General features: G+C 39.3%; 1 protein-coding gene across 9 annotated transcripts in view; it reads left to right on the top strand.

Annotated features, from left to right (window-relative positions):
* Positions 1-21224, top strand: part of lyst (lysosomal trafficking regulator) — an 86677-nt gene that overhangs the window by 10928 nt on the left and 54525 nt on the right. For 8 of the 9 annotated variants that reach the window (XM_028006031.1, XM_028006030.1, XM_028006032.1 and 5 more), the window contains 4 exons: positions 4934-5025; positions 11125-11323; positions 15126-15216; positions 17211-19299. In XM_028006031.1, the coding sequence (XP_027861832.1) occupies positions 4934-5025; positions 11125-11323; positions 15126-15216; positions 17211-19299 (2471 nt within the window). Of the gene's footprint in view, positions 1-4933; positions 5026-10539; positions 10660-11124; positions 11324-15125; positions 15217-17210; positions 19300-21224 lie in introns of those variants that run through there. The other variant, XM_028006040.1, reaches the window with a different exon arrangement.

Raw genomic sequence — 21224 nt, 5'->3', positions numbered from 1 at the left:
CCCGGCCGCTTCACACTCGGCTGCGAACCGATCCAGCGAGAGCTGCAGATCACGATCTGATGAAGCCAAAAGGACCACATCGTCTGCGAAAAGCAGAGATGAGATCCTAAGGCCACCAAATCGGATCCCCTCAACACCTTGGCTGCGCCTAGAAATTCTGTCCATGAAAGTGATGAACAGAATCGGTGACAAAGGGCAGCCCTGGCGGAGTCCAACTCTCACCGGAAACGAGCCCGACTTACTGCCGGCAATGCGGACCAGACTCTGACACCGGTCATACAGGGACCTGACAGCCCGTATCAAAGGGCCCGGTACCCCATACTCCCGGAGAACCCCCCACAGGGCTCCCCGAGGGACACGGTCGAACGCCTTCTCCAAGTCCACAAAACACATGTAGACTGGTTGGGCGAACTCCCATGCACCCTCCAGGACCCTGCTGAGGGTGTAGAGCTGGTCCAGTGTTCCACGACCAGGACGAAAACCACACTGCTCTTCCTGAATCCGAGGTTCGACTATCCGACGGACCCTCCTCTCCAGGACCCCTGAATAGACCTTGCCAGGGAGGCTTAAGAGTGTGACCCCTCTATAATTGGAGCACACCCTCCGGTCCCCCTTTTTGAACAGGGGGACCACCACCCCAGTCTGCCAATCCAGGGGAACTGCCCCCGATGTCCATGCGATATTGCAGAGTCGCGTCAACCAACACAACCCTACAACATCCAGAGCCTTAAGGAACTCCGGGCGGATCTCATCCACCCCCGGGGCCTTGCCACCGAGGAGCTTTTTAACCACCTCGGCGACCTCGCCCCCAGAGATTGGAGAGCCCAACCCAGAGTCCCCAGGCTCCGCTTCCTCAGTGGAAGGCATGTTGGTGGGATTGAGGAGGTCTTCGAAGTACTCTGCCCACCGGCCCACAACGTCCCGAGTAGAGGTCAGCAGCACACCATCCCCACTATAAACAGTGTTGGTGCTGCACCGCTTCCCCCCCCTGAGACGCCGGATGGTGGACCAGAATCGCCTCGAAGCCGTGCGGAAGTCTTTCTCCATGGCCTCTCCAAACTCCTCCCACACCCGAGTTTTTGCCTCAGCAACCGCCCGAGCCGCATGCCGCTTCGCCCGCCGGTACCCATCAGCTGCTTCCGGAGTCCCACAGGCCAAAAAGGCTCGATAGGACTCCTTCTTCAGCCTGACGGCATCCCTCACCGAAGGTGTCCACCAACGGGTTCGAGGGTTGCCGCCGCGACAGGCACCGACAACCTTGCGGCCACAGCTCCGATCGGCCGCCTCGACAATGGAGGCACGGAACATGGTCCACTCAGACTCCATGTCCCCCACCTCCCCCGGGACGTGTTCGAAGTTTTGCCGGAGATGGGAGTTAAAGCTCCGTCTCACAGGGGATTCCGCCAGACGTTCCCAGCAGACTCTCACAACACGTTTGGGCCTGCCAGGTCTGACCGGCTTTCGCCCCCGCCACCGGAGCCAACTCACCACCAGGTAGTGGTCAGTGGACAGCTCCGCACCTCTCTTCACCCGAGTGTCCAAGACATACGGCCGCAGATCCGATGAAACGATGACAAAGTCGATCATCGAACTGCGGCCTAGGGTGTCCTGGTGCCAAGTGCACATATGGACACCCTTATGCTTGAACATGGTGTTCGTTATGGACAATCCATGGCGAGCACAGAAGTCCAGCAACAGAACACCGCTCGAGTTCAGGTCGGGTGGGCCGTTCCTCCCAACCACGCCCCTCCAGGTCTCACTGTCGTTGCCCACGTGAGCGTTGAAGTCCCCCAGCAGAACAAGGGAGTCCCCAGGAGGAGCACTCTCCAGTACCCCCTCTAAGGACTCCAAAAAGGGTGGGTAATCTGAACTGTCGTTCGGCCCGTAAGCACAAACGACAGTCAGAACCCGTCCCCCCACCCGTAGGCGGAGGGATGCTACCCTCTCGTTCACCGGGGTAAACCCCAACGTACAGGCGCCGAGATGGGGAGCAACAAGTATGCCCACTCCTGCCCGACGTCTCTCTCCCTGGGCAACTCCAGAGTGGAAGTATGTCCAGCCCCTCTCAAGGAGACTGGTTCCAGAACCAGAGCCATGCGTCGAGGTGAGACCGACTATTTCTAGCCGGAACCTCTCGACCTCACGCACTAGCTCCGGCTCCTTCCCCACCAGAGAGGTGACTTTATTTCTCCTCCATGGGCTGCCACCTTATTGTGGTGGAGGGGTTTGAGTGCCCCAATGATCCTAGGAGCTATGCTGTCTGGGGCTTCATGCCCCTGGTAGGGTCACCCAAGGCAGACAGGTCCTAGGTGAGGGACCAGACAAAGTGCAGCCCGAAGACCCCAATGATGAAGGAAAACCTTGGACTTGGTGTTCCCTCGCCCGGACGCGGGTCACCGGGGCCCCACTCTGGAGCCAGGCCTGGAGGGGGGGCACGATGGCGAGCGTCTGGTGGCCGGGCTTTTACCCATGGATCCCGGCCGGGCTCAGCCCGAAGAGGAAACATGGGCCCCCCCTCCCATGGGCCCACCACCCATGGGAGGGGCCAAAGGGGTCGGGTGCACTGTGTGATGGGTGGCGGCCAAGGGAGGGGACCCTGGCGGTCCGATCCTCGGTTGCAGAAACTGGCTCTTGGGACGTGACCCTACCTAACCTACCTAACCTACCTAACCCTACCCTAACCCTAACCCTAAATAAAGTATCTTTGAATTTAATTGAATTTCAGATAATTCTTATTGAAAGTTTACAATCTAAATATCTACATTTTCTCTGAAAAATGTGATCCAATAATGCATATTTCTTAACTCTTAAGTGAAATAAAAATACAAATACAAAATAGCCCAAATATGTGAATATTTTGAAATTATGCATCTGAGGCTATAAAATAAATTAAAATGTAGATCTAAATGTATTTAAAAAATAATTTCTAAGCTCGAGAGACAATTTCACACCCTGCAAACAAATAAAGCAGCAGCACCTCTAACTGAAGGAGGGTCAATTTCTGCTATTTGTACACCAATTAAAAAGTGAAAGTGAGTTTTTAATCCGCTTCCTGAAAAATACGCAGGATTTGAAAGTCGAGAACACACAAACTAGTTAGATACTCATTTATTTACTATTTTTGCACCATATATCTCTTTTTTTAATCCGGTTTTATGGATACTTGGATAGAGATTAATAAAAGAATTGGTCTTTTTGTTTTTATGTGCAAGATTTGAGTCAATTTTCTTTCCTATTTAGAGGGTTTCATATATTTTGGATGGATGAATGTAGTTTACACACTTAATATCTAGATTTATTCAAATGTTTTTGGTTCATTTCTTCAGCTGTTTTACAAATGAGGTTTGCACTCTGATGAAAATATTTTGCAAGTTGCAAACCTGCTACACAAAATTCAGTTGTTAAATCGATTGATATCTAGAGTAGATTTGTCGAATAAAACTGTTTTTAAGAGTGTTGCATCTTGAAATATAATTTATAATAACCAGCTAGGTAAAATATTGTCGGAAGTGTTTACAACCTCCATGCTTTAATACTTAAAAATGTGCATGTTGAATTTATTTAAATTACCTTTATCCTGACTAGAGACATGTGGTAAAAGACATGTATGCCACATGTTTGTGGTGTACATGTTTACATTTACTTACCTGTGTTTGTGCATTGCATTTTAGGTAATCTAAATATTAGTCATAGTTTATTTTATCAACCTGTTCCTATTGAAGTAGATGTTTTTAGTATATAGCACCAAAAATTGTTGTTTGAAACTGTTTTCTCTGTTTGTGTCTAGGGCTTCAACTAAAGATTATTTTAGATACTGATTAATAGGTTAAATCGGCGCATTCTGCAGATTTTTTGTTGAAGAATTTTATAAAATATTAAAAATACATAAAAAATGCAAATTAACAATTCAATTTCTTTTTTAAAAATAAGAAAAGAAATATTTTATAGTGAACACCTGGTCATTTGTATCAAATGGTGCATTTTCAACCAAAAACAAAATACTTTTAACTTCAACATGTGAAAACCTTCCTGCTTGACTTAACATCAATATACTGAAAGGCCGATCTGTTTACTATTTTTTCATTTTTGGATAGCAAAAGATGCTTAATAGAAGCTATAACTATGCCACTTAGTTTGAGCATATTTATAAAGGTTTTCTTTATTTTAAATGCAAAATTGCACAATTTTGGCTTAATTACTGCTCTGAATAAGCATATGTTTATGAATATGTTTTTTTTTTGAGTCTGTCAACTCCAGTTACCATTAATCGATTCCTAAATTAGCCAGTGAATATTTCAATAATCAATTCATGATGATTTATCCGATTAATCGTTTCAGCTCTAGTCGTGTCGTTGCCATCTTAAGTCACAGTGGTTGTGGAGCAGTGTGGATTCTCAGGCTTCTCGACCCAGACAGTCAGGGCAGCCACATCAATCAGGGATCAGCATCGCCTGAATGAAACCCATCAGCGGTGTCAGATTAGCAGAAGCATAAAGAAGCCTCCTGTGTGGTATGAAGAACAGCTGCACGCTGGCTTAGAGGCTTGCATGTGAGCCAGGAAGCTACAGCATTCTACTCTGGAACCACTAATGCTGTTAACCGAGGTCAGATGGCTCATCTCGCCATTTAGAAAGTCACAGTTTCTCTTTTTCTGACTTCTTCACTCAGATTTCATCTAATATTAGGTTATTTCAGAATTATTGATTTGTTGTGCTTGAGAAATAATGGAGAAATAAAAACTGCACACTACTTTCCAGTGGTTTTTGTATCTCTGATGAAAAATCAAAACTGAGCTGTCACTTTAAAACTAACTCATTGTTACTCTTCCTGAGAAAAGGAAATATTTGCTTGATGCACATCTCAGTTCCTCTTCGTCTTTGTGCAACTACCAATCACGTTGTCGCTCTTGTTTCTCGTTTGTGTTGATTCTCAGATCAGCCTTCAGAGTCTGGAGAATTTCCTCTGTCTCTTCCACTACGTGCAACACCACCCCAATAACAGCACCAAAGATGCTCTGAAATTCTGGTAAGATTTCCTCACTGTATCGTCCTTTTAAATTAATCGATGTGTTTATCTTACTTAGCATGTGTAAGACTTTGGTGGTGTATTTGAAATCCATTAAAACTGCTGCAGTTCTTTAGAGTTACAGGAAACTTTTAATGATAATTTTTAATAGAAATAATGACCAAAGAGTTCAGTGAGTACTAATCGGATGCACAATATAATGAATCACAATGAGTTTGTGAAACATTGCAATCTCAAGAAATGCTTGGGGACAATATTTGGGGGGACCCAATATTTTAAATGTCATGTATTGTTGTTCCAATTTTAATAATATTTTTTTCTCCTCGTATTTCTTCCCTATTTTTTATTGGGAAGAAAACTGCAATCAGTCTTATTGTAGTTTTCAGAAATAGTATCGGCTTTACCTTTTTACATTTTCCTGAACTCTTAAACAGTCGTGTTGAATATTTTAAAATCTTTTCTCACGTTAAAAACGGTCTCTTCCTTGTACATTTTAAATATTGAAGTGAGACTAATATAAGGTTACAACACTGACTTTGAAACTTGAATCACAGGTGCTTAAATATTTTAGAAGAAAATATTTTCATATTGTGAATGTTTTGATTTCTGTTTATTCTGCTTTGTGGTTTTTAACTCAAGGGATTCAGAGACTTTCAGGACTTTACGAAGTCATTAATACTAAGGATCAGTCTTTTTAAAAAGACTGGTCTTCCCATTCAGATTTTGACCTACACCGATTTTTAAATTTATTTTTTTTGCAACTTACACTGACAGATATTATAAGATTGCAATACACCTTCAATGTTCCAATCTTATTTTACTGAAAAATATTGAACAAAACCCATGAAACTATTGTGTTGCAGCTGCACATTTGAATGTAATTAGATTGCTATCCAAGCTACTATATCATCTAAGCTAAACAAAAAAAATCAGTTCCTCTAATCTTTTATTTTTTCACATCATAAGATTTCTTCAGCCTTCTTTCAGGGTGATTTTGAGACTTTTGCAGATATTGGCAGATAAGTATCGTCCGATCTCCCGAAATTAAGGAAATCAGGGTCAATAAATCATCTGGACAATACAGCTTAAAATGTTCATATTTGATTTTCTCAAAAAGTCCTAATGTTGTTGAGTAGTACTTAAAGTAGTAGACAAAATTGTGCATTATATGTCAAGTGGAAGAAAAAGGATGCTCTTAAAATTTTCTGACAAATATCTAAAAAGTGTGCCATGCATTTTTCTTTAAAAGAAAACCAGTTAAACAAACTGATACAGTACATACATCGCAGATATTTATTACAAAGTATTAAACTAACCTCATCATAAAGATGAAGAAACACAGTAGACAGGCCAGGAGTGGAGTAGTTTAAAGCAGGGTTGGATTATAAAACAATACTCCGAGGTGTGGCAGCATAATTCAGCCAAAAAGCAAAACTGATCAAAGTTGAATGTAGGGCAACCCTGGAATAAAACTTGTTAGCTGCTGCAAAAAACTTTAGACTGGAAGTTCACCTTCCAGCAGAAAAACAACCCTAAAAATCATCATATTTATGCCTTAAATGGTCTAGTTAAAGTCCATGCTTAATTCCAATCAAAAATCTGATCTGTGGCTAACTTATAAAATCAATCCTAAACTGCATAAATTGAAAGTGTTAGCAACATTGCATCAAATGGAAAGTAGTGTGTGTGTTTGCAGACTCTGGTATTGTTTGCACTGCAGCCAGATATACTGATGCTGTAGATAAACCCTGTTTGTCTCCCTGACGTCACTGTAGCTGTAGAGTCTCCATCGACCGTGCATTGTACACAGGAAACCTCCCTGTGCCAACCAGGCCTCTGTTTGTCTAACATCTAAAGCTGCATTCCCCCCAAAAAATAAAAACTGATGAATGAAGCCTCTGATGGAAATGACTGGGCTGCAGATAAGAAGCTCAAAACAACTGGATGAAGGGAAAAAAACTGCAAGCCTAAAGTCGGCAGCTGTGTGGAAGCAATTATCTCTGTTTACTTGGCTTTAATCAGTTTCTTGTGGTAGGGAGGATGGCACTAAGAAGCCCCAGAGAAAATAGTGGCTGTAATTGTTGTTCAACCAACGTTCTCTGCTGGGGAAAAAAAACCAAAAAACATTTAATACTAGAATTTAAACTATTAATTGGATTAATCACAATTAATTGATTATTGAAACAATCGTCAACTAATTTAGTAATCGATTAATCGTTAAGTATACAGACTCAAAAAAAGACTGAAAGAACAATAAACTCAGATCAGAAAGTAAGCCAAACTTGTACAAAAATATATATATTTTGTGTTTAAGATGAAAAAAACTTTCAGTAAATTTGTTCCACCATGAACTTCTCTAGTGACCATTTTAGCTTCGCCTAAATTGCCAATGAAACACCTTTTTCTATCTAATTATTATTATTTATATTGATAAGTCAAGCAGAAATGGCTTAGTTTTTCAAACATTGGAAATATATTTTTTACCTGCAGAGTCAAATTCAAATTAAAATGGAAATTAAATTTCATTCTTTGCTACAAATGATTGAAGGAATATGCTATGTTGCATTTTACATTTACATTTTATTTTCTGATTTTAAAAAAATTAATTGAATTATTTGTTCATTTGCATCTTTACGCCATTTCTAATACCGTAAGCTGTATTACGGTTACGGTTTACATTAAATATTTGTAGAATGTTCCAGGTTTTCATCTGATTAATCGATTAGTCGTCAGAATAATCGACTAATCAACATCGACAACTAAAATAATGGTTAGTTGAAGCCCTATTTAATACAAACTAAAGAGGTCAGCTTGTGTCACTGAAGTCTTGGTCGGAGTGTAATTTTAATTTTCAACGGATGCAACAAATGTTTGGTGTTTATGTGTATTTTGTGGTATTTTAACGGTTTAGACTAAAGTCGGTTGACAGGGAGCAGGAATGTCCCAATTAAGGTTTAGTTCTGCGAAAGGTTAAGTTCTATGCCATTGCAGGCATTTTAAAGAACTCACAGTTGACATATGTGTAACTATGTTAAAGTATTTAAAATCTGAGTTAGTCACTGTTGACTGAGGTTTCCCTGAAAGTTCCTCCTGCACAACCATCATACTCTCAGCTGTTGCTCTTAAACCACATTTTGCATTACGACACAAAATTATGTTTGTGTTATTTCCTGCTCATTTAGCTTCTTCTGGATTGCGTAGATCGGACTAATTAATGATGAAATACGTTTATTGTTGTCAGTATTACAGGGTTTCTCCCAGTCTATTATAAGCCTGTCGGGCCACCAGGCTTTAATTGTGCCCCCAGCAGGCTTATTATTGCTTTTTCTTTTTAAGTCTTTTTAAAATGTTTCAATTTTTTAAGACTTTATAATTGGTGTTCAGGTGTTAATCTTCACATTTTTTAATGACACATAATTATCAAGTGATATTTTTGGAATTTCCTGTCAACTTTAAATATTTTTTAACTCAAAAACATGACGGGTCGCTGGATGAATGACTGCCCAAGCACCCAACCACAGGGCTTAGTAAGTTTTCTGGGGGAAACCTTAGTATTAATTATGAAACTTTCAGAAGCATAGTTGCTTAGCAAAATAGAGAAATATAATTAGAAAATCATGAAATCAATTTAGACAATTTAGGTTACTAAATTTTTATTTATTTTTTGCTCCAAAATGAAGAAAATATATGCAAAAACCTGTTTTTTTTTTTACAAATGATAACCGTAATTGTTGTAGTTATAAACTGAAGCAAACACTAATGTGTCCAAGTTGAACATAACATCAACAATATTTAAAGACTACCAGGTCATTTCCTAAGCATTGACACAAAGAATAGCTGTTATTCAGGTTAGCTGTTGTTTTACAACTTTAACACTTTATCAGAGTCAACGGCCATAATTCGTTTTACACCTACAAATTGTATGGAGTTTGACATCATAAGTTGGACAGCCTAAAGCAGAAAAAAATTTTAACATCTAGTTAGAGATAAAAGGACTCTTCATGTTGTATTTGCACGTTACGGAGGTCTCTGGAGCTCATTTGTGTGATTTCTTATTTATTTGACCTTTATTGTCTCACTGAGATCCAAGATCTCCTTTACAAGAGAGACCTGTTTTGATAAAACAAACAAAAAAAAATTACAAACAGCAACAAAACCAGTAATTAAGACATTATTTGATTTGACTAAATTAAACAAGTTAATGAAATGTGAGATAAAAACAAGAGCAGAAATAAGTATTTGAGATTAAAACCAGAGTTTTATCTTACCAAAAAAAAAAAAATCAGTTTTCTAGAAGGAACTCATTGGTTTCTATGTATGGAAGAATAAATACTCTTAGGCATCAAATTTTACTTTGTCTCCAACTTTTTCCCATTTTGAGTTGGTTTTTATGTGACTTTTCCTAGAGTTTAAGTTTATTTTTACCTTTTTACTTTTTGAAGATTTTTATCAAGCTTGTTTTTTCCGACATCTCAAAGCAAATAAATAATATTTTGGTCAAATGTTTTGCATGCTCAACTTCAGTTGATCTAAAGAACTCATGAATTGGTAGAGCACAAGCTCATCTAAGCTCTTTTGGTTTATTTTGCAGCATTTCTAAAGTCAATGCTATTTTGAGTCATATTTGGTTTGAGTTCATTTCAGATGAATCCAGTTCATTCAAGCACACATTCAGATACAATTACAGTTCAATTAAATCCAGTTATAACACAATATAGTCAAATTCAGTTCATCATATGTTCTACTTTGTAAAAGTGGGATAATGGAGCAGAGTGATTGATTATGGTTAATCAGCAGTGGACAGGGTCTACTCCCTTTCACAGAAAGAGGAAAAGGAAAAGAGGAGTAGGAAATAGTATAATCAGCTTTCTGGGGCAACCAGATGGGGGTTGAGCATTAAGGAAAAAGACAGAAAGCACAAAAGCACTAAGACATGAGTACATTTCTATAGGGGGAAGAAGGAAGGACTGTAAGTAGTTGAAGACAGTAATTTCTCTTTCAATGTCGAGGAAAAAGATAAGAAAAATATAGAAAAAAAGATGTTATAAGTGGAAAAAAAACCTTATAGACTTGGAATTATTGGCTTAAAACAAGCTCTTATACCTTGGGAAAAAGTTAATGTGAGCTAATTTAGTTTTATTACATGACTACTAAGACATTTGCACTAGAAACTAGTCAAAAATACTGTGCGTTTATTGTATTATTTTAATGAATTCATAAATTGTTAGTTAGATAATGGGTTTATATTATAATACTATGGCCTGCTATCCCTAAGAAGATTTTTCTTTGCTTTTAAAGACACTCAAAGTTGCTGTAGTGGAAAATACTAATGCCAGTGTCTATCAATGACGGTTGCCGACTGAGGTCTTCCGCAGGGCACTGGGTGCTTGTCAGTGTTACCAAGACCAGTCCCCTCGACATGTGACATCACATGCTTTCATGTGATACGCTGATCTGCTGCGAATCTGGAAAGCCTCCATTTGAAATTCCAATTTAATGGAATTTGCACAGCAGAACAGAGAAATCAGTCAGCAGTCATGTGAGGAAGTGTGCATATCCAGCTAGCAGGACTGAGTCAAGTTTGGAGCGCATACAAGATGTGTGGAGGGAAACCGTTTGGCCCTGCAACATTTGGTAAGATCACACAGACTGTATGTGTGGATCTGTGCTTTTTGATGGGTTTCTGGGTTTTTATTTGACTGTTTTAAGACAAAAAAACAGCCTTAAAATGCCTGCTTTGCGAGTGCTACCTTCATGGTTTTTATGGTTTCTAATTATTATGCCATCCTGGTGCCATGTGTTAAAGGTTCTGCTGACTTTAAAAAGGACTTTCAGTAATTTGTGGAAAAGAGAATCTCTTTAGAGACACGTGCTTGTTGCACACATGTACAGCAGCTTGGGGCTGCTCTGAAAAGCACGAGGAGGGATAATCACGCAATCCAGATTTCTGTTTTTTTGCAACCTTAGATTAAAAAAAACCCCAAATCTTTGTTGCGTTAAGGATTACCTCATACACGTGATGTGTGTTCAGGAAACTCTAGTCTGTTAATAATTCGATTTTTGCTACAGGCTTTTGACGTTTTGTGTCTTTCCTTGCAGCTCAGACATGAGTGGGGCCAGTAACACCCTGGCCAGAGAGTTTCTGACAGATGTACACCAGCTATGCAGCGCGGTGGCCCAAAGAGCCGAGGCGCGGGATGAAGATGAGGAGGAGAGTCACATGGTGGCGCTGGGCGAGTACCTGGTCAGGGGGCGGGGCTTCCTGCTGCTCAGCACTCTGGACGCCATCATTGATCAGGTAGGAAAAAACTAATATATGTTTTCCCTTAAAGTCAAATCATAGTAATAAAAAACCTGAGACAAAATTTGAAAGTGTAGCACAGAATATTTCCAGATTTTATTAATTACTCTATTATCTATAAACATAAATGCATTAAAAATGCTTTTTATATATAAATGATCTGCTTTTATTTTTTGTTTTAATCCCTTCACATTTTGAGTTTAATGTAGGTTCAAATCAAGTTTTTAGTCCGATGAAGTAAAAGGGTCAAAGGTCAGAGATTTAAAGGAAACATGTGGTAAAAAGCATTAAAACTCCCTTTTTGGTTGCACAAAAAAGGAAATGAATAAAGAGAACAATAACAATTTTAGATGAAATAGATTTAGAAGCAATAAAACAATCTCAATATAATTCCAGAATACCAAATAAACAACAATTTACCACATCAGTGAAACTGACTCTAATTTCAGGTTTGTGGTTTTGTATGTTTCATAAAATTTCAGGTAGATTTTTTTTCTCTCAGAATATTACAGAAAATAAAAAATCTAGAAATCTGAGATCAGAAAAGTGTTTGATATTTAAAAAATTACTGGAAGCCTGCACAGCTTGTCTAACTTAGCATAGCATACCTAATTTTAGTATTATTTACCCCAAATTGCTTTTATTTGCAGATTTAGTTTTGCATGGTAAACTCTAGACTACTACTGCAATGCTATTAAACATTCTTCTTTCATTTAATAGTTTTTCATCAACAAGAAAATCAGACAGACTTTTCAGTAAGGATGCTGAAGAGAAATGATAACATTTACATCGATATAATATATATTTGTACTGATAACAGTGCAATAAAACTGTTTTATAAGCAAAAAGGTTGTGCTCTAATTAGATGCTGTAAAGTTTTATGAACTGACCACATTTTCAGTTCTCTAATGGAAATGTTTTTCTCTACAGAGGATGCTTAAATTTCACTGAAGTTTTAAATTCTTGCACATATCTGTGACGGCTGCTTCTCCAGTATCCACCTGTTATCAGTTGGAAATATTTTCGTTTACCCTTCAGGGTTCAGTGCCTAAATATATATTATATAAGTGTTGTTGATTATGTGGATCTTCAGCAGCCGAAAGAAGGGTAATCTTTTCTTTGCTTGTGTGAAATGGTAGAAATGGCCTCAAGGAAGGAGGTATTGTTTCTCCATCAACCAACACCAGGCTCAGGCAGCCCGCTGATTTGTCTGTTCATATGGTTACTGTCTGCACGCTTCACCACAAGTCTTCTGGGAAAGATTTTCAATTACAGTCACAACTTTCGGGTTTTTAATTGCTGTTCAGAGCGTCGTGTTGCTTAGTTCTCTGTATGAGTCCTTGATGGAGTTGGAAATAATGTGACTGCTGGGAGTTATGGTGCCCACTTTGTCAGAAGTCTTCCTGCTGCTTAGTCAGATGGCACCTATAAAATTTGAGGGTTTTGCAAAGCGTTTAGTGTCCATATTTTATAAACGTTGCAGAATAAGCCTAAAGGAATATTCAGATTAAACCCCAGCAGAGTTTAGACTTCTGTGGTTCATTCAGGAAACTCAGACTGAGATGACATAAGGACAGCAAAGTGATGATTAAACAAACCCCAAGGATGTAAGTCTTTTTTTCGTAGTGTGACAGAGAAATATGATCATCTACTTCATCAGTTTTACAAAAAACAGCACTTCAGTTTAAAGAAAACTTGAATGGTATGCAAGTTATTATAAATTTGACCTCACATGTTTGGGCATGCACTCACTGTTTATAATTCTCATTTTGTTTTAGCATTTCGTCCTCAAATTTAAGGCATGAATGTGGAAATTGTCATCACAAGCTCTGGCTGTGTGCGTCAGCAGCGTCCCGCTAGGGATCAGCTCTAACATGGCAATCAGAGCTACTTTATAATCAGCTTGTGTGTTGCTAATGCTGATTGCAAATCAAAGAGATAGGCTTGTGATTCAGTAGAAAATGTGTCGTGAATTGTATTTGTCCCACTGGGTTGGGAATACCCTCATATGTATATGTATGAAATGTTTTGTATCGTTTATGATTGGGAAATGTAACTCTGCTGTCTGTAGAGATCATATTCAGAGTCATGTGCCAGATGTTTTGCTCCAGTTAGACTAAAATCTGTAAAATATTAAGAGGCTGTAAGTAGAGCTGGACAACAAGGTCAATAGTGCAACACCACAATATTTTTTTATGTATCAAGATACACAATATATATCGCAGATTTTAAAATACATTCTTATTCTCTGTATCAGTAAGCCTGTCACAATAATCAATCAATTCAGCAGATGAATTAAAATAAGCTTGATAATTTGTATTCTGATGATTAATAGTTTTTTAAGGGCGATTTTGTTTCCAGAAACAACATCATCTATTTTATTTATGGTTTTGGCTGTTTTGGATATTTAAAATATTGCCCAGTACCAGTTTTAAGTGTTTACAGAATTAAAGTTTATTGAAATTTGACCGGGTGGATTTGCGTTGTTATGCCATTATCAATACATAACCTGAAAATTGTCTCAAAACAGCAATATTGTCATTTATCATAATAATATTCAGCGCCATTTTTGATACTGCTGTAACACGTTTTTAAGACACAGGGTTCTTTCTGTTTAAGAGCAAAAAAAAGGATGAATAATTACTATTCCCAATATATTATTGTTCTATTCTGTGCTATAGGGATGTATCTGTTGGAGCATCATTTTGAGGACCCTTTCTGTCACATCACTTGGTTTTTCTCACGTGTTGGTAGATCTCTACAAGCTTGTCGTACATGGTAAAGATTAAAAGACCGATATCAGATGGCCTCTACAGTCAGACACTCTCGCTCGTTTGCTTTGGGTCATGAGAAAAACTGCTTGCTACTGCAACTAATTATGGTGAACAAAACCCTGAAGAGGTAAACATAAAGAATTGCTACATATTTTTTTAATAATACAATAATACTGTAGGTACCTGATAAACATCCATTCAGAAATGAAAAGAATTACCTTTTAAAAACTTGCTTGATTCCTAAAAAACTTACAATCTGTGTTAAATTGTACCAGAAATCTTAAACTGCTAAACAAAACACTAAAACTGAAAATGTTTTACAAATTTTTCGCAAATCAAAAAGAATCTACAATACTCTAAAAATCTAAAATACTCTATTCCTTATTTGACAAAGAGTTAGATTTCGAAATAAAGCCCATCTGTCTTCTTCCTCAAAAACATAATAATACAAATAAATTAATTTGAATTTTATGCCACTTCTAAAATCTGAAGCCTATTTCATCATTGTGTTGTTTTTTATTATTAAAGGAGCCTTAATTTCTAGGTTAAGATTTTGTACCATAATTGAACAGTTGAGTACAAACTTGAAACATTATGTTCAGAAAGGAGTGTTTTTAACCTAATATTTAACCTTCTACGTTTGACAAATGATCAAGTTTATCTTTTTTAATTAACACATGACGGAGGAATGCAAGGATGCAAGGATTACACGTCTGATTCAAAATTCCTCAAAGTATGCCCATCATCTAGCTGCTACATTGCTGCCTGTCACATTTCTACTGAAATACCTCAAAACAAAAAAAAACCCCATAATTTGTAACTAGAAATATTTATAAATTGGAGTTTTGTAAATGAACACAATGAAGACTGAAAGGATATTTAAATTTAGGGAGGAGTGGAGTATGACTTAGAGGGAGTGTCTTGTCTTGGCGTGTCGACGAAGTGGGACCAAAGTGACGACTGAAAGGATTTTTTTTCTGTCTTTCTCCATCTAAGTAAGTCACTGTGATCTGTTGAACTCTCAGGAGCTGACTTGTCGAGAAGAGCTGCTAACTCTGCTGCTGTCGTTGCTGCCTCTGGTCTGGAAGATTCCTGTGCAAGAGGAAAAAGCTCCAGGTCTGTTGTCAATTATCGTTACCATCTTACTTACAAATTTCTGTTGTTTTGTTAATGCCGTCACACTCCTACTGTAATTTATGTGTTTGTGTTACTTATCTGTAACCCGTGTTCATGTTACAATTATTTTATCTTCCTAACTTATTTGGAGGTTGCATCACTTTATCATCCAGCAGCTTTACAGCATTTGTTTTGACGGGTTCATGTGAAGACCGATGAATGTTTCCTTGTTGATTTTAACTATAACGTTTGATATCATCTTCACATGACAGCAATAAACCTTTATTTTCTCAATGCTGCACTGCACTTAGTCTCCTTTTGGCAGAGTTCCTACATAGCCTTGAAAGTTTAAAAATCCATAAAGCTTTAAGTATTTTACAAGTCTGGAGTAGCTTAAAAAATGAAAGTGTATTATGGAATTTTTTTTGTATTCCCAGGTATTTATTTTTATATCAGAGTATCTTAAAATGTTGCTAAAATTAGTATTTTTTTGTATAAAAAATTTGCATCATCAGTATTAATTCCTGACTGAAGGCCTGCAGATGCATACATCTGCATCTGCAGGATACTGATGCACCTTGAGGCTTTATGCATAGATGTTCCTCTATTTAAATGAGAAAACAGATAATAACAATGGAAAGTTTCTTAAACAAATGACAATTTATTTGAAGTGTTGCACAAAGCTGTCTGTATGATTATCTGCCATGAATTCAAATTGGTTTTTTTTATATATTTAAACCTAAAAATGAGCAAAGAATGTACCAAGAAATATGGAAATTCCAGCTTTAGAAGTCTAAAACTTAAAAATAGATGTGAAGGAATACAGATTTAAATTTTAGTTTTTAACTAACTTTTAATTATTGCAGCTGTGAGCAGCACAACCTGTCTCAGAGCAGGAGAACATTTGTGTTTGTAGAGGCATATGACCTGAGAACTACTCCGGCATTTAGAAGAAGGCTGCTGATCTTCTGTAACATGGAGTCTAGACATTTTTTTGCTTAATTAATTTTTCCTTTCTGAAACTTTTAACACACAAGGTTTTGAGTTTTGGCTAGGTATTGAACTGTTGCGAGATTGCCATGAGGTGATAATGCTGAATAAAAATAAAAATAATAGACATGCTATCATGTCTACTTATAAATTAAAATGTTTCACATCATGAGTAGATATGAGGACAATGCCATTTGTTGTACCTACTGGATAAGCAAAATGCACAAAATCTACAAAATGTTCAAGAAATGTGTTTCATTGTACCATTATTTATCACATTTTCAATTTGTTTTGTTTTAATGATGCACCTAAAAAGTCATAACTTAATATAATATTGACAAGATAATACGTCATTGGTTTCATTACATTTAAATTGTGAAAATGATGACGTTGTTAGCAAGTACTATGTTACACAACATGATAAATATGTTTACTAAAGCTGGAAATATTTCTCAACTGCAAAATTTTACTTCATTATAAGATTGTGAAACCTTCTTTCAACCTGCTGACTAGCAGTGCACAGCAACAGGTGGGAGAGGGACAGAAAAGTTGCCCCATACTCGGCCCACTCAAGACCTTGATATACCTTTAATACTAGTGGAAGAAAGAGAAATCCTACAACCACTAAACTGTGACGGTACTTCATTTTTGTTTACATTTTGTGAAGAAGGAAGACGTGCGCTCATGTCTACAGAGGTTTTCATGTCATTTCTTTCAGTGGTTCTTAGTGCAGGTTATTCACTAAGTTTGGTTTGTTTGACACAGTGCAGTATAAAAGTGAACCGTACCAACTGAAAATGTTACAACTGATACAAATTTTATCCCCAATCAAACTGAGCATGCAAGACACCCTTACTGACCCAAACCTGCTCTTGACATGCAGTGGAGCATAACCTTCTTCAGTATTCACCTTTTTTCACATTTAACTACAAAAATATGCTTGACTGAAAGTGTCTTTCAATGCAGAATGCCAAAACCTGGTGAATGTCTTTGTGTTTGAACAGATTTCAACCTGCCATCGCTACTTGAAGCATTCCTCAGCCGGGAGGTGAAGGTCGTCTCACTCAGGACGGGACAGAAGGCTGCATCTGATGAGCAGAGCTCTGGGAAGAGGTCCCGCATTGGCAGTGGCACCTGGAAATCAAGGAGATCACGCAGAACGTCACAGAGATACTCTGTGAAAGATGCTCGCAAGTCCCAGGTCTCCACCTCAGATTCAGAAGCCAATGCTGAAGAAAGAGTCGTTGGGGGCTCAAGGAGCCGAAGACCACACAGTTCCACCATCCAGGTGAGCTGCCAGCATCACCGCTCTGAGGCCTCGCAGTTGACGTCTACGGCCACCAACACTACAGAAACCATGAGTGCACTGTATCCCCACCCCAGGGCCCCCGGGTCTCAGATGATAGACCACGAAACCTTGACCGACCCAGCTGCAATATCCATCTTCAACCGCATGGAGAACTCTCCTTTTGATCTTTGTCACGTGTTGCTTTCCCTGTTGGAGAAGGTGTGTAAGTTTGACATGAGCATCAATCACAACCCCGGTCTGGCCATCAGCGTCGTACCGACCCTCACGGAGATCTTGACTGAGTTTGGAGACTGTTGTGGTCTGGGGGGAGGAGGAGGGATGGGAGCAGAGGAACTGGCTGGAGGATGGACGGAGGAACCGATCGCATTGGTTCAGAGAATGCTGCTACGCACCATCTTGCATTTGATGTCTGTGGATATAAGCCAGAGCGACAGACTTCCAGACAGCCTGAGGCGAAGTTTGACAGACTTGCTGCGAGCAACTCTCAAAATCCGAAGCTGTTTGGAGAGGCAGAATAACCCTTTTGCCCCGCGGTCAAAAAAGACCCTACAGGAGGTCCAGGATGATTTTTCTTTTTCCCGTTATCGCCACAGAGCTCTACTACTTCCTGAGCTTTTAGAGGGAGTACTACAAGTCCTCCTGAGTTGCCTCCAGGCTTCAACACCCAACCCTTTCTTTTTTAGCCAGGTCCTGGAGCTCATCCATGAATTTGTCCAGCATCGTGGCCTCGAGCTCTTTGAGGCCACGGTTCTGCGGCTGGAGGGACTCAGCAGGGCCAGTTCTGATGTAGGCAGAGAGGCGTCGGAGCGGATACGCGGCCTCATTGCAGGGGTCTTCAAAATAATCAGCGCTATTAAGAAAGCCAAGTCAGAACAGCTTCATCAATCGGTTTGTGCTCGACGCCGGCACCGTCGCTGCGAGTATTCCCACTTCCTCCATCACCACAGAGACCTGTCAGGTTTGCCCATCTCCGCTTTCATGCAAGTGGCAAGATGCAACCCCTTTGAGGAGGTTGTGGAAGACTCAGAGGAATCTGAGGGGGATACCGTGCGTTACCCTGAGAGATGCTGCTGCCTAGCTGCATGCGCCCACCAATGTCTCCGGCTCCTGCAGCGCCTCTCGCCCAGTGGGCCGTCTGTGCTGCAGGTGTTAGCTGGGATTCAAGCTGTTGGAATCTGCTGCTGCATGGACCCTCGCTCAGTTGTAGGACCCCTTTTACATGCTTTCCAATCTCCAGGTCTCCGTAGTTACCAGTCCCATGTGCTCAGTGTGCTAAGTCGGCTGATTTTAGACCAGCTTGGTGGAGGTCAGCCGTCAGAGAAAGCTAAACTGGCCTCTTGTAACATCTGTACTCTGGACAGCAGCCAACTTCCAGGTCTGGAGGAGACATTGCAACAAGGCGAACCTGCAAACATTTCTACCAGTTTATGTTACCGCTCCCAAGGTATCCTGCCTAGCGGAGGAGGGGCTGAGGACATGCTCTGGAAGTGGGATGCTCTGGAGGCTTACCAGGAGCTAGTGTTTGGTGAGGAATGGCAGCTGAGCCAGCAGATAGCTGGCCATGTGTGCCATCTAACGCTACGCGGCAATGCTATAGTGCAGTGGCAACTCTACACACACATCTTCAACCCCGTTCTGCAAAGAGGGGTGGAGTTGGTCCACCATGCTCAGCAGCTGGGGGTTTCTACCGTCTGCACTCAGGTTTGCAGCTACCACACACAGTGCCTGCCTGTGGAGGTCCTACTCATCTACCTGCAAACATTACCAGCACTTCTCAAATCAAGGTGAGCTCCTCAACCACTCTTCTTCAATCTGGAATCTTCTGACCTAAAAATGGCCTATTATGCTTCCTTGAACAGGTTAGAATAGGTTTCTGGGCAATACAAAACATGTTCATCTCATTTTTTGCACAAAATCATTCTTAAATAATAAGATTTTAATTCTTTTCAGAATGAGTTGTGTTGGGGCCTCTTGTCACCTTAAATCCAAATTGCTGCTGCTGGCCACACCCATCAACTCAAAGTTTACACTCGAACAGGAAAATGGCTGCAAACAGATGCGTAATTATACAACCCTACATCTTTGAAAATCAGAAGTGGAGCCTCCTGCACAACCAACAAGAATGCAGCAAGTGGTTTTTTAATAGTAAGACAATAAATAAACACTTGTCTTTTGCACCAGCCATTATACAATGGTAAAACCAGCTGACCAGATGTGCTGGAGCTCCCTTTGGGTTGCTAGGTAACGGCGCTGGGCTCAGCTCAGGTTGCTAAGTAATGGCGCAGTCCTATTTAAAATCTGAAGATTTTTGAAATGGCTCATTTTCTAGACACCAAAAAACATGAATTTATTGACAAAAAAATGTGTCTGTGTATTTATTTCCATATAAATGGAAAATTTGAATTTTTATACAAGAAGACCCCTTTAAGTTTTCTCTACTTTTGTTGGTTTTGCTCAACTCTTACTAGCTACCAATCCCAAAGACATTGGGATTATTTGCATAAATACCATAAATCCATTTACTTCTCAGTTTTTATAATTTAGTGCTACATTGCAATTTTCAACAGTTCAGGGATTGTATGAACACGAGACATAAAACTTACCCAGCCACCTCAAAGAAGACTGTATCCACTTGGTCATGAGATCCCCCTTTCCAAACCCGTGGTAATTGTCACTAATCAATAATTTATTCTGTTTTGGTGTCTCTAGTAAGAGATGCAAGACTATTGACTGTTATGTAACATTGTTGCCTGTCTTTATAAGGCAGGTATTGGTGATCCACATACTACATTTCTTTTTCAACACCTTAAAAAATATCTTTAAGATCTACATAAACATATGGAATTGAATCATTATGGGTTTTCTTTTGTGACCCATTTAGATTGGGTTCAACTAGCTTGGTGTATGAGAGATAAGTGAGCAAAAGTTCTCACTTTTTAGATGCTCACTCAAAAGTACACCTAATTTTAATTGTTTATGTAAAATATTTATAATTTCTATTTGTGTTTTTTTGCTGCATTCCCAGTTAGTTTGATGGACTGATCGATATTTTACTACTGAAATTGATTTTGGCCAATTTGGATTCCTCTGCTGTTAAATCTGCAAAAACATTTAACAGCAGCATTCAAAATATTTTCTGTCTTATATTAGCAATTATTGCAAACAGCATTTCTAAAATAGCAGCCATTTTGTGTATTCCTCAAAGATTTTTAAAAGGCTAAATGCCCTATATCCTCCATGTTGCAAACTGGAGCGACTTTGGTGTACTCTGCTCTAATTTGGTGTTTTCATGTGAAAATCTTGTCTCTCGCTGTTTTGCAGTCTGATTGAACCGTAGAAATATCAAAACATGTAAAAGAAAACATACTTTTCCTCTAAATAGCTTCTTGTGTTTCTATATTCTTCCTCTGACTTCTCTTTTAAACACCTCATTGATGCAAGCAATAGCTAACTGTCTTCCTTCAGTAACCACTTCCACCCCAAAGAGTGTTGTTATAACCTGGTAGAGCTTACATATGGGGCTTTCACTGATTGGAAAAATAATTGATTTTTGAACTTCCACTCTGAAGAACATATTTTTTTTCTTCAGACGTTTTTTTGGTGCATCTCTAATGTTGAAATAGTTTTTGTGCCGCATTTAATTCAGCTGAGTATGTGGGGGAAAAAAACCTTTTGGATAAAGTTACACAACTCTAATAAAACGTTTTGT

The sequence above is a fragment of the Xiphophorus couchianus genome, chromosome 22 (genome assembly GCF_001444195.1).
Source record: "Xiphophorus couchianus chromosome 22, X_couchianus-1.0, whole genome shotgun sequence".
In the NCBI taxonomy this organism is placed as follows: domain Eukaryota; kingdom Metazoa; phylum Chordata; class Actinopteri; order Cyprinodontiformes; family Poeciliidae; genus Xiphophorus; species Xiphophorus couchianus.
This window is presented reverse-complemented; position numbering and strand designations above follow the sequence as displayed.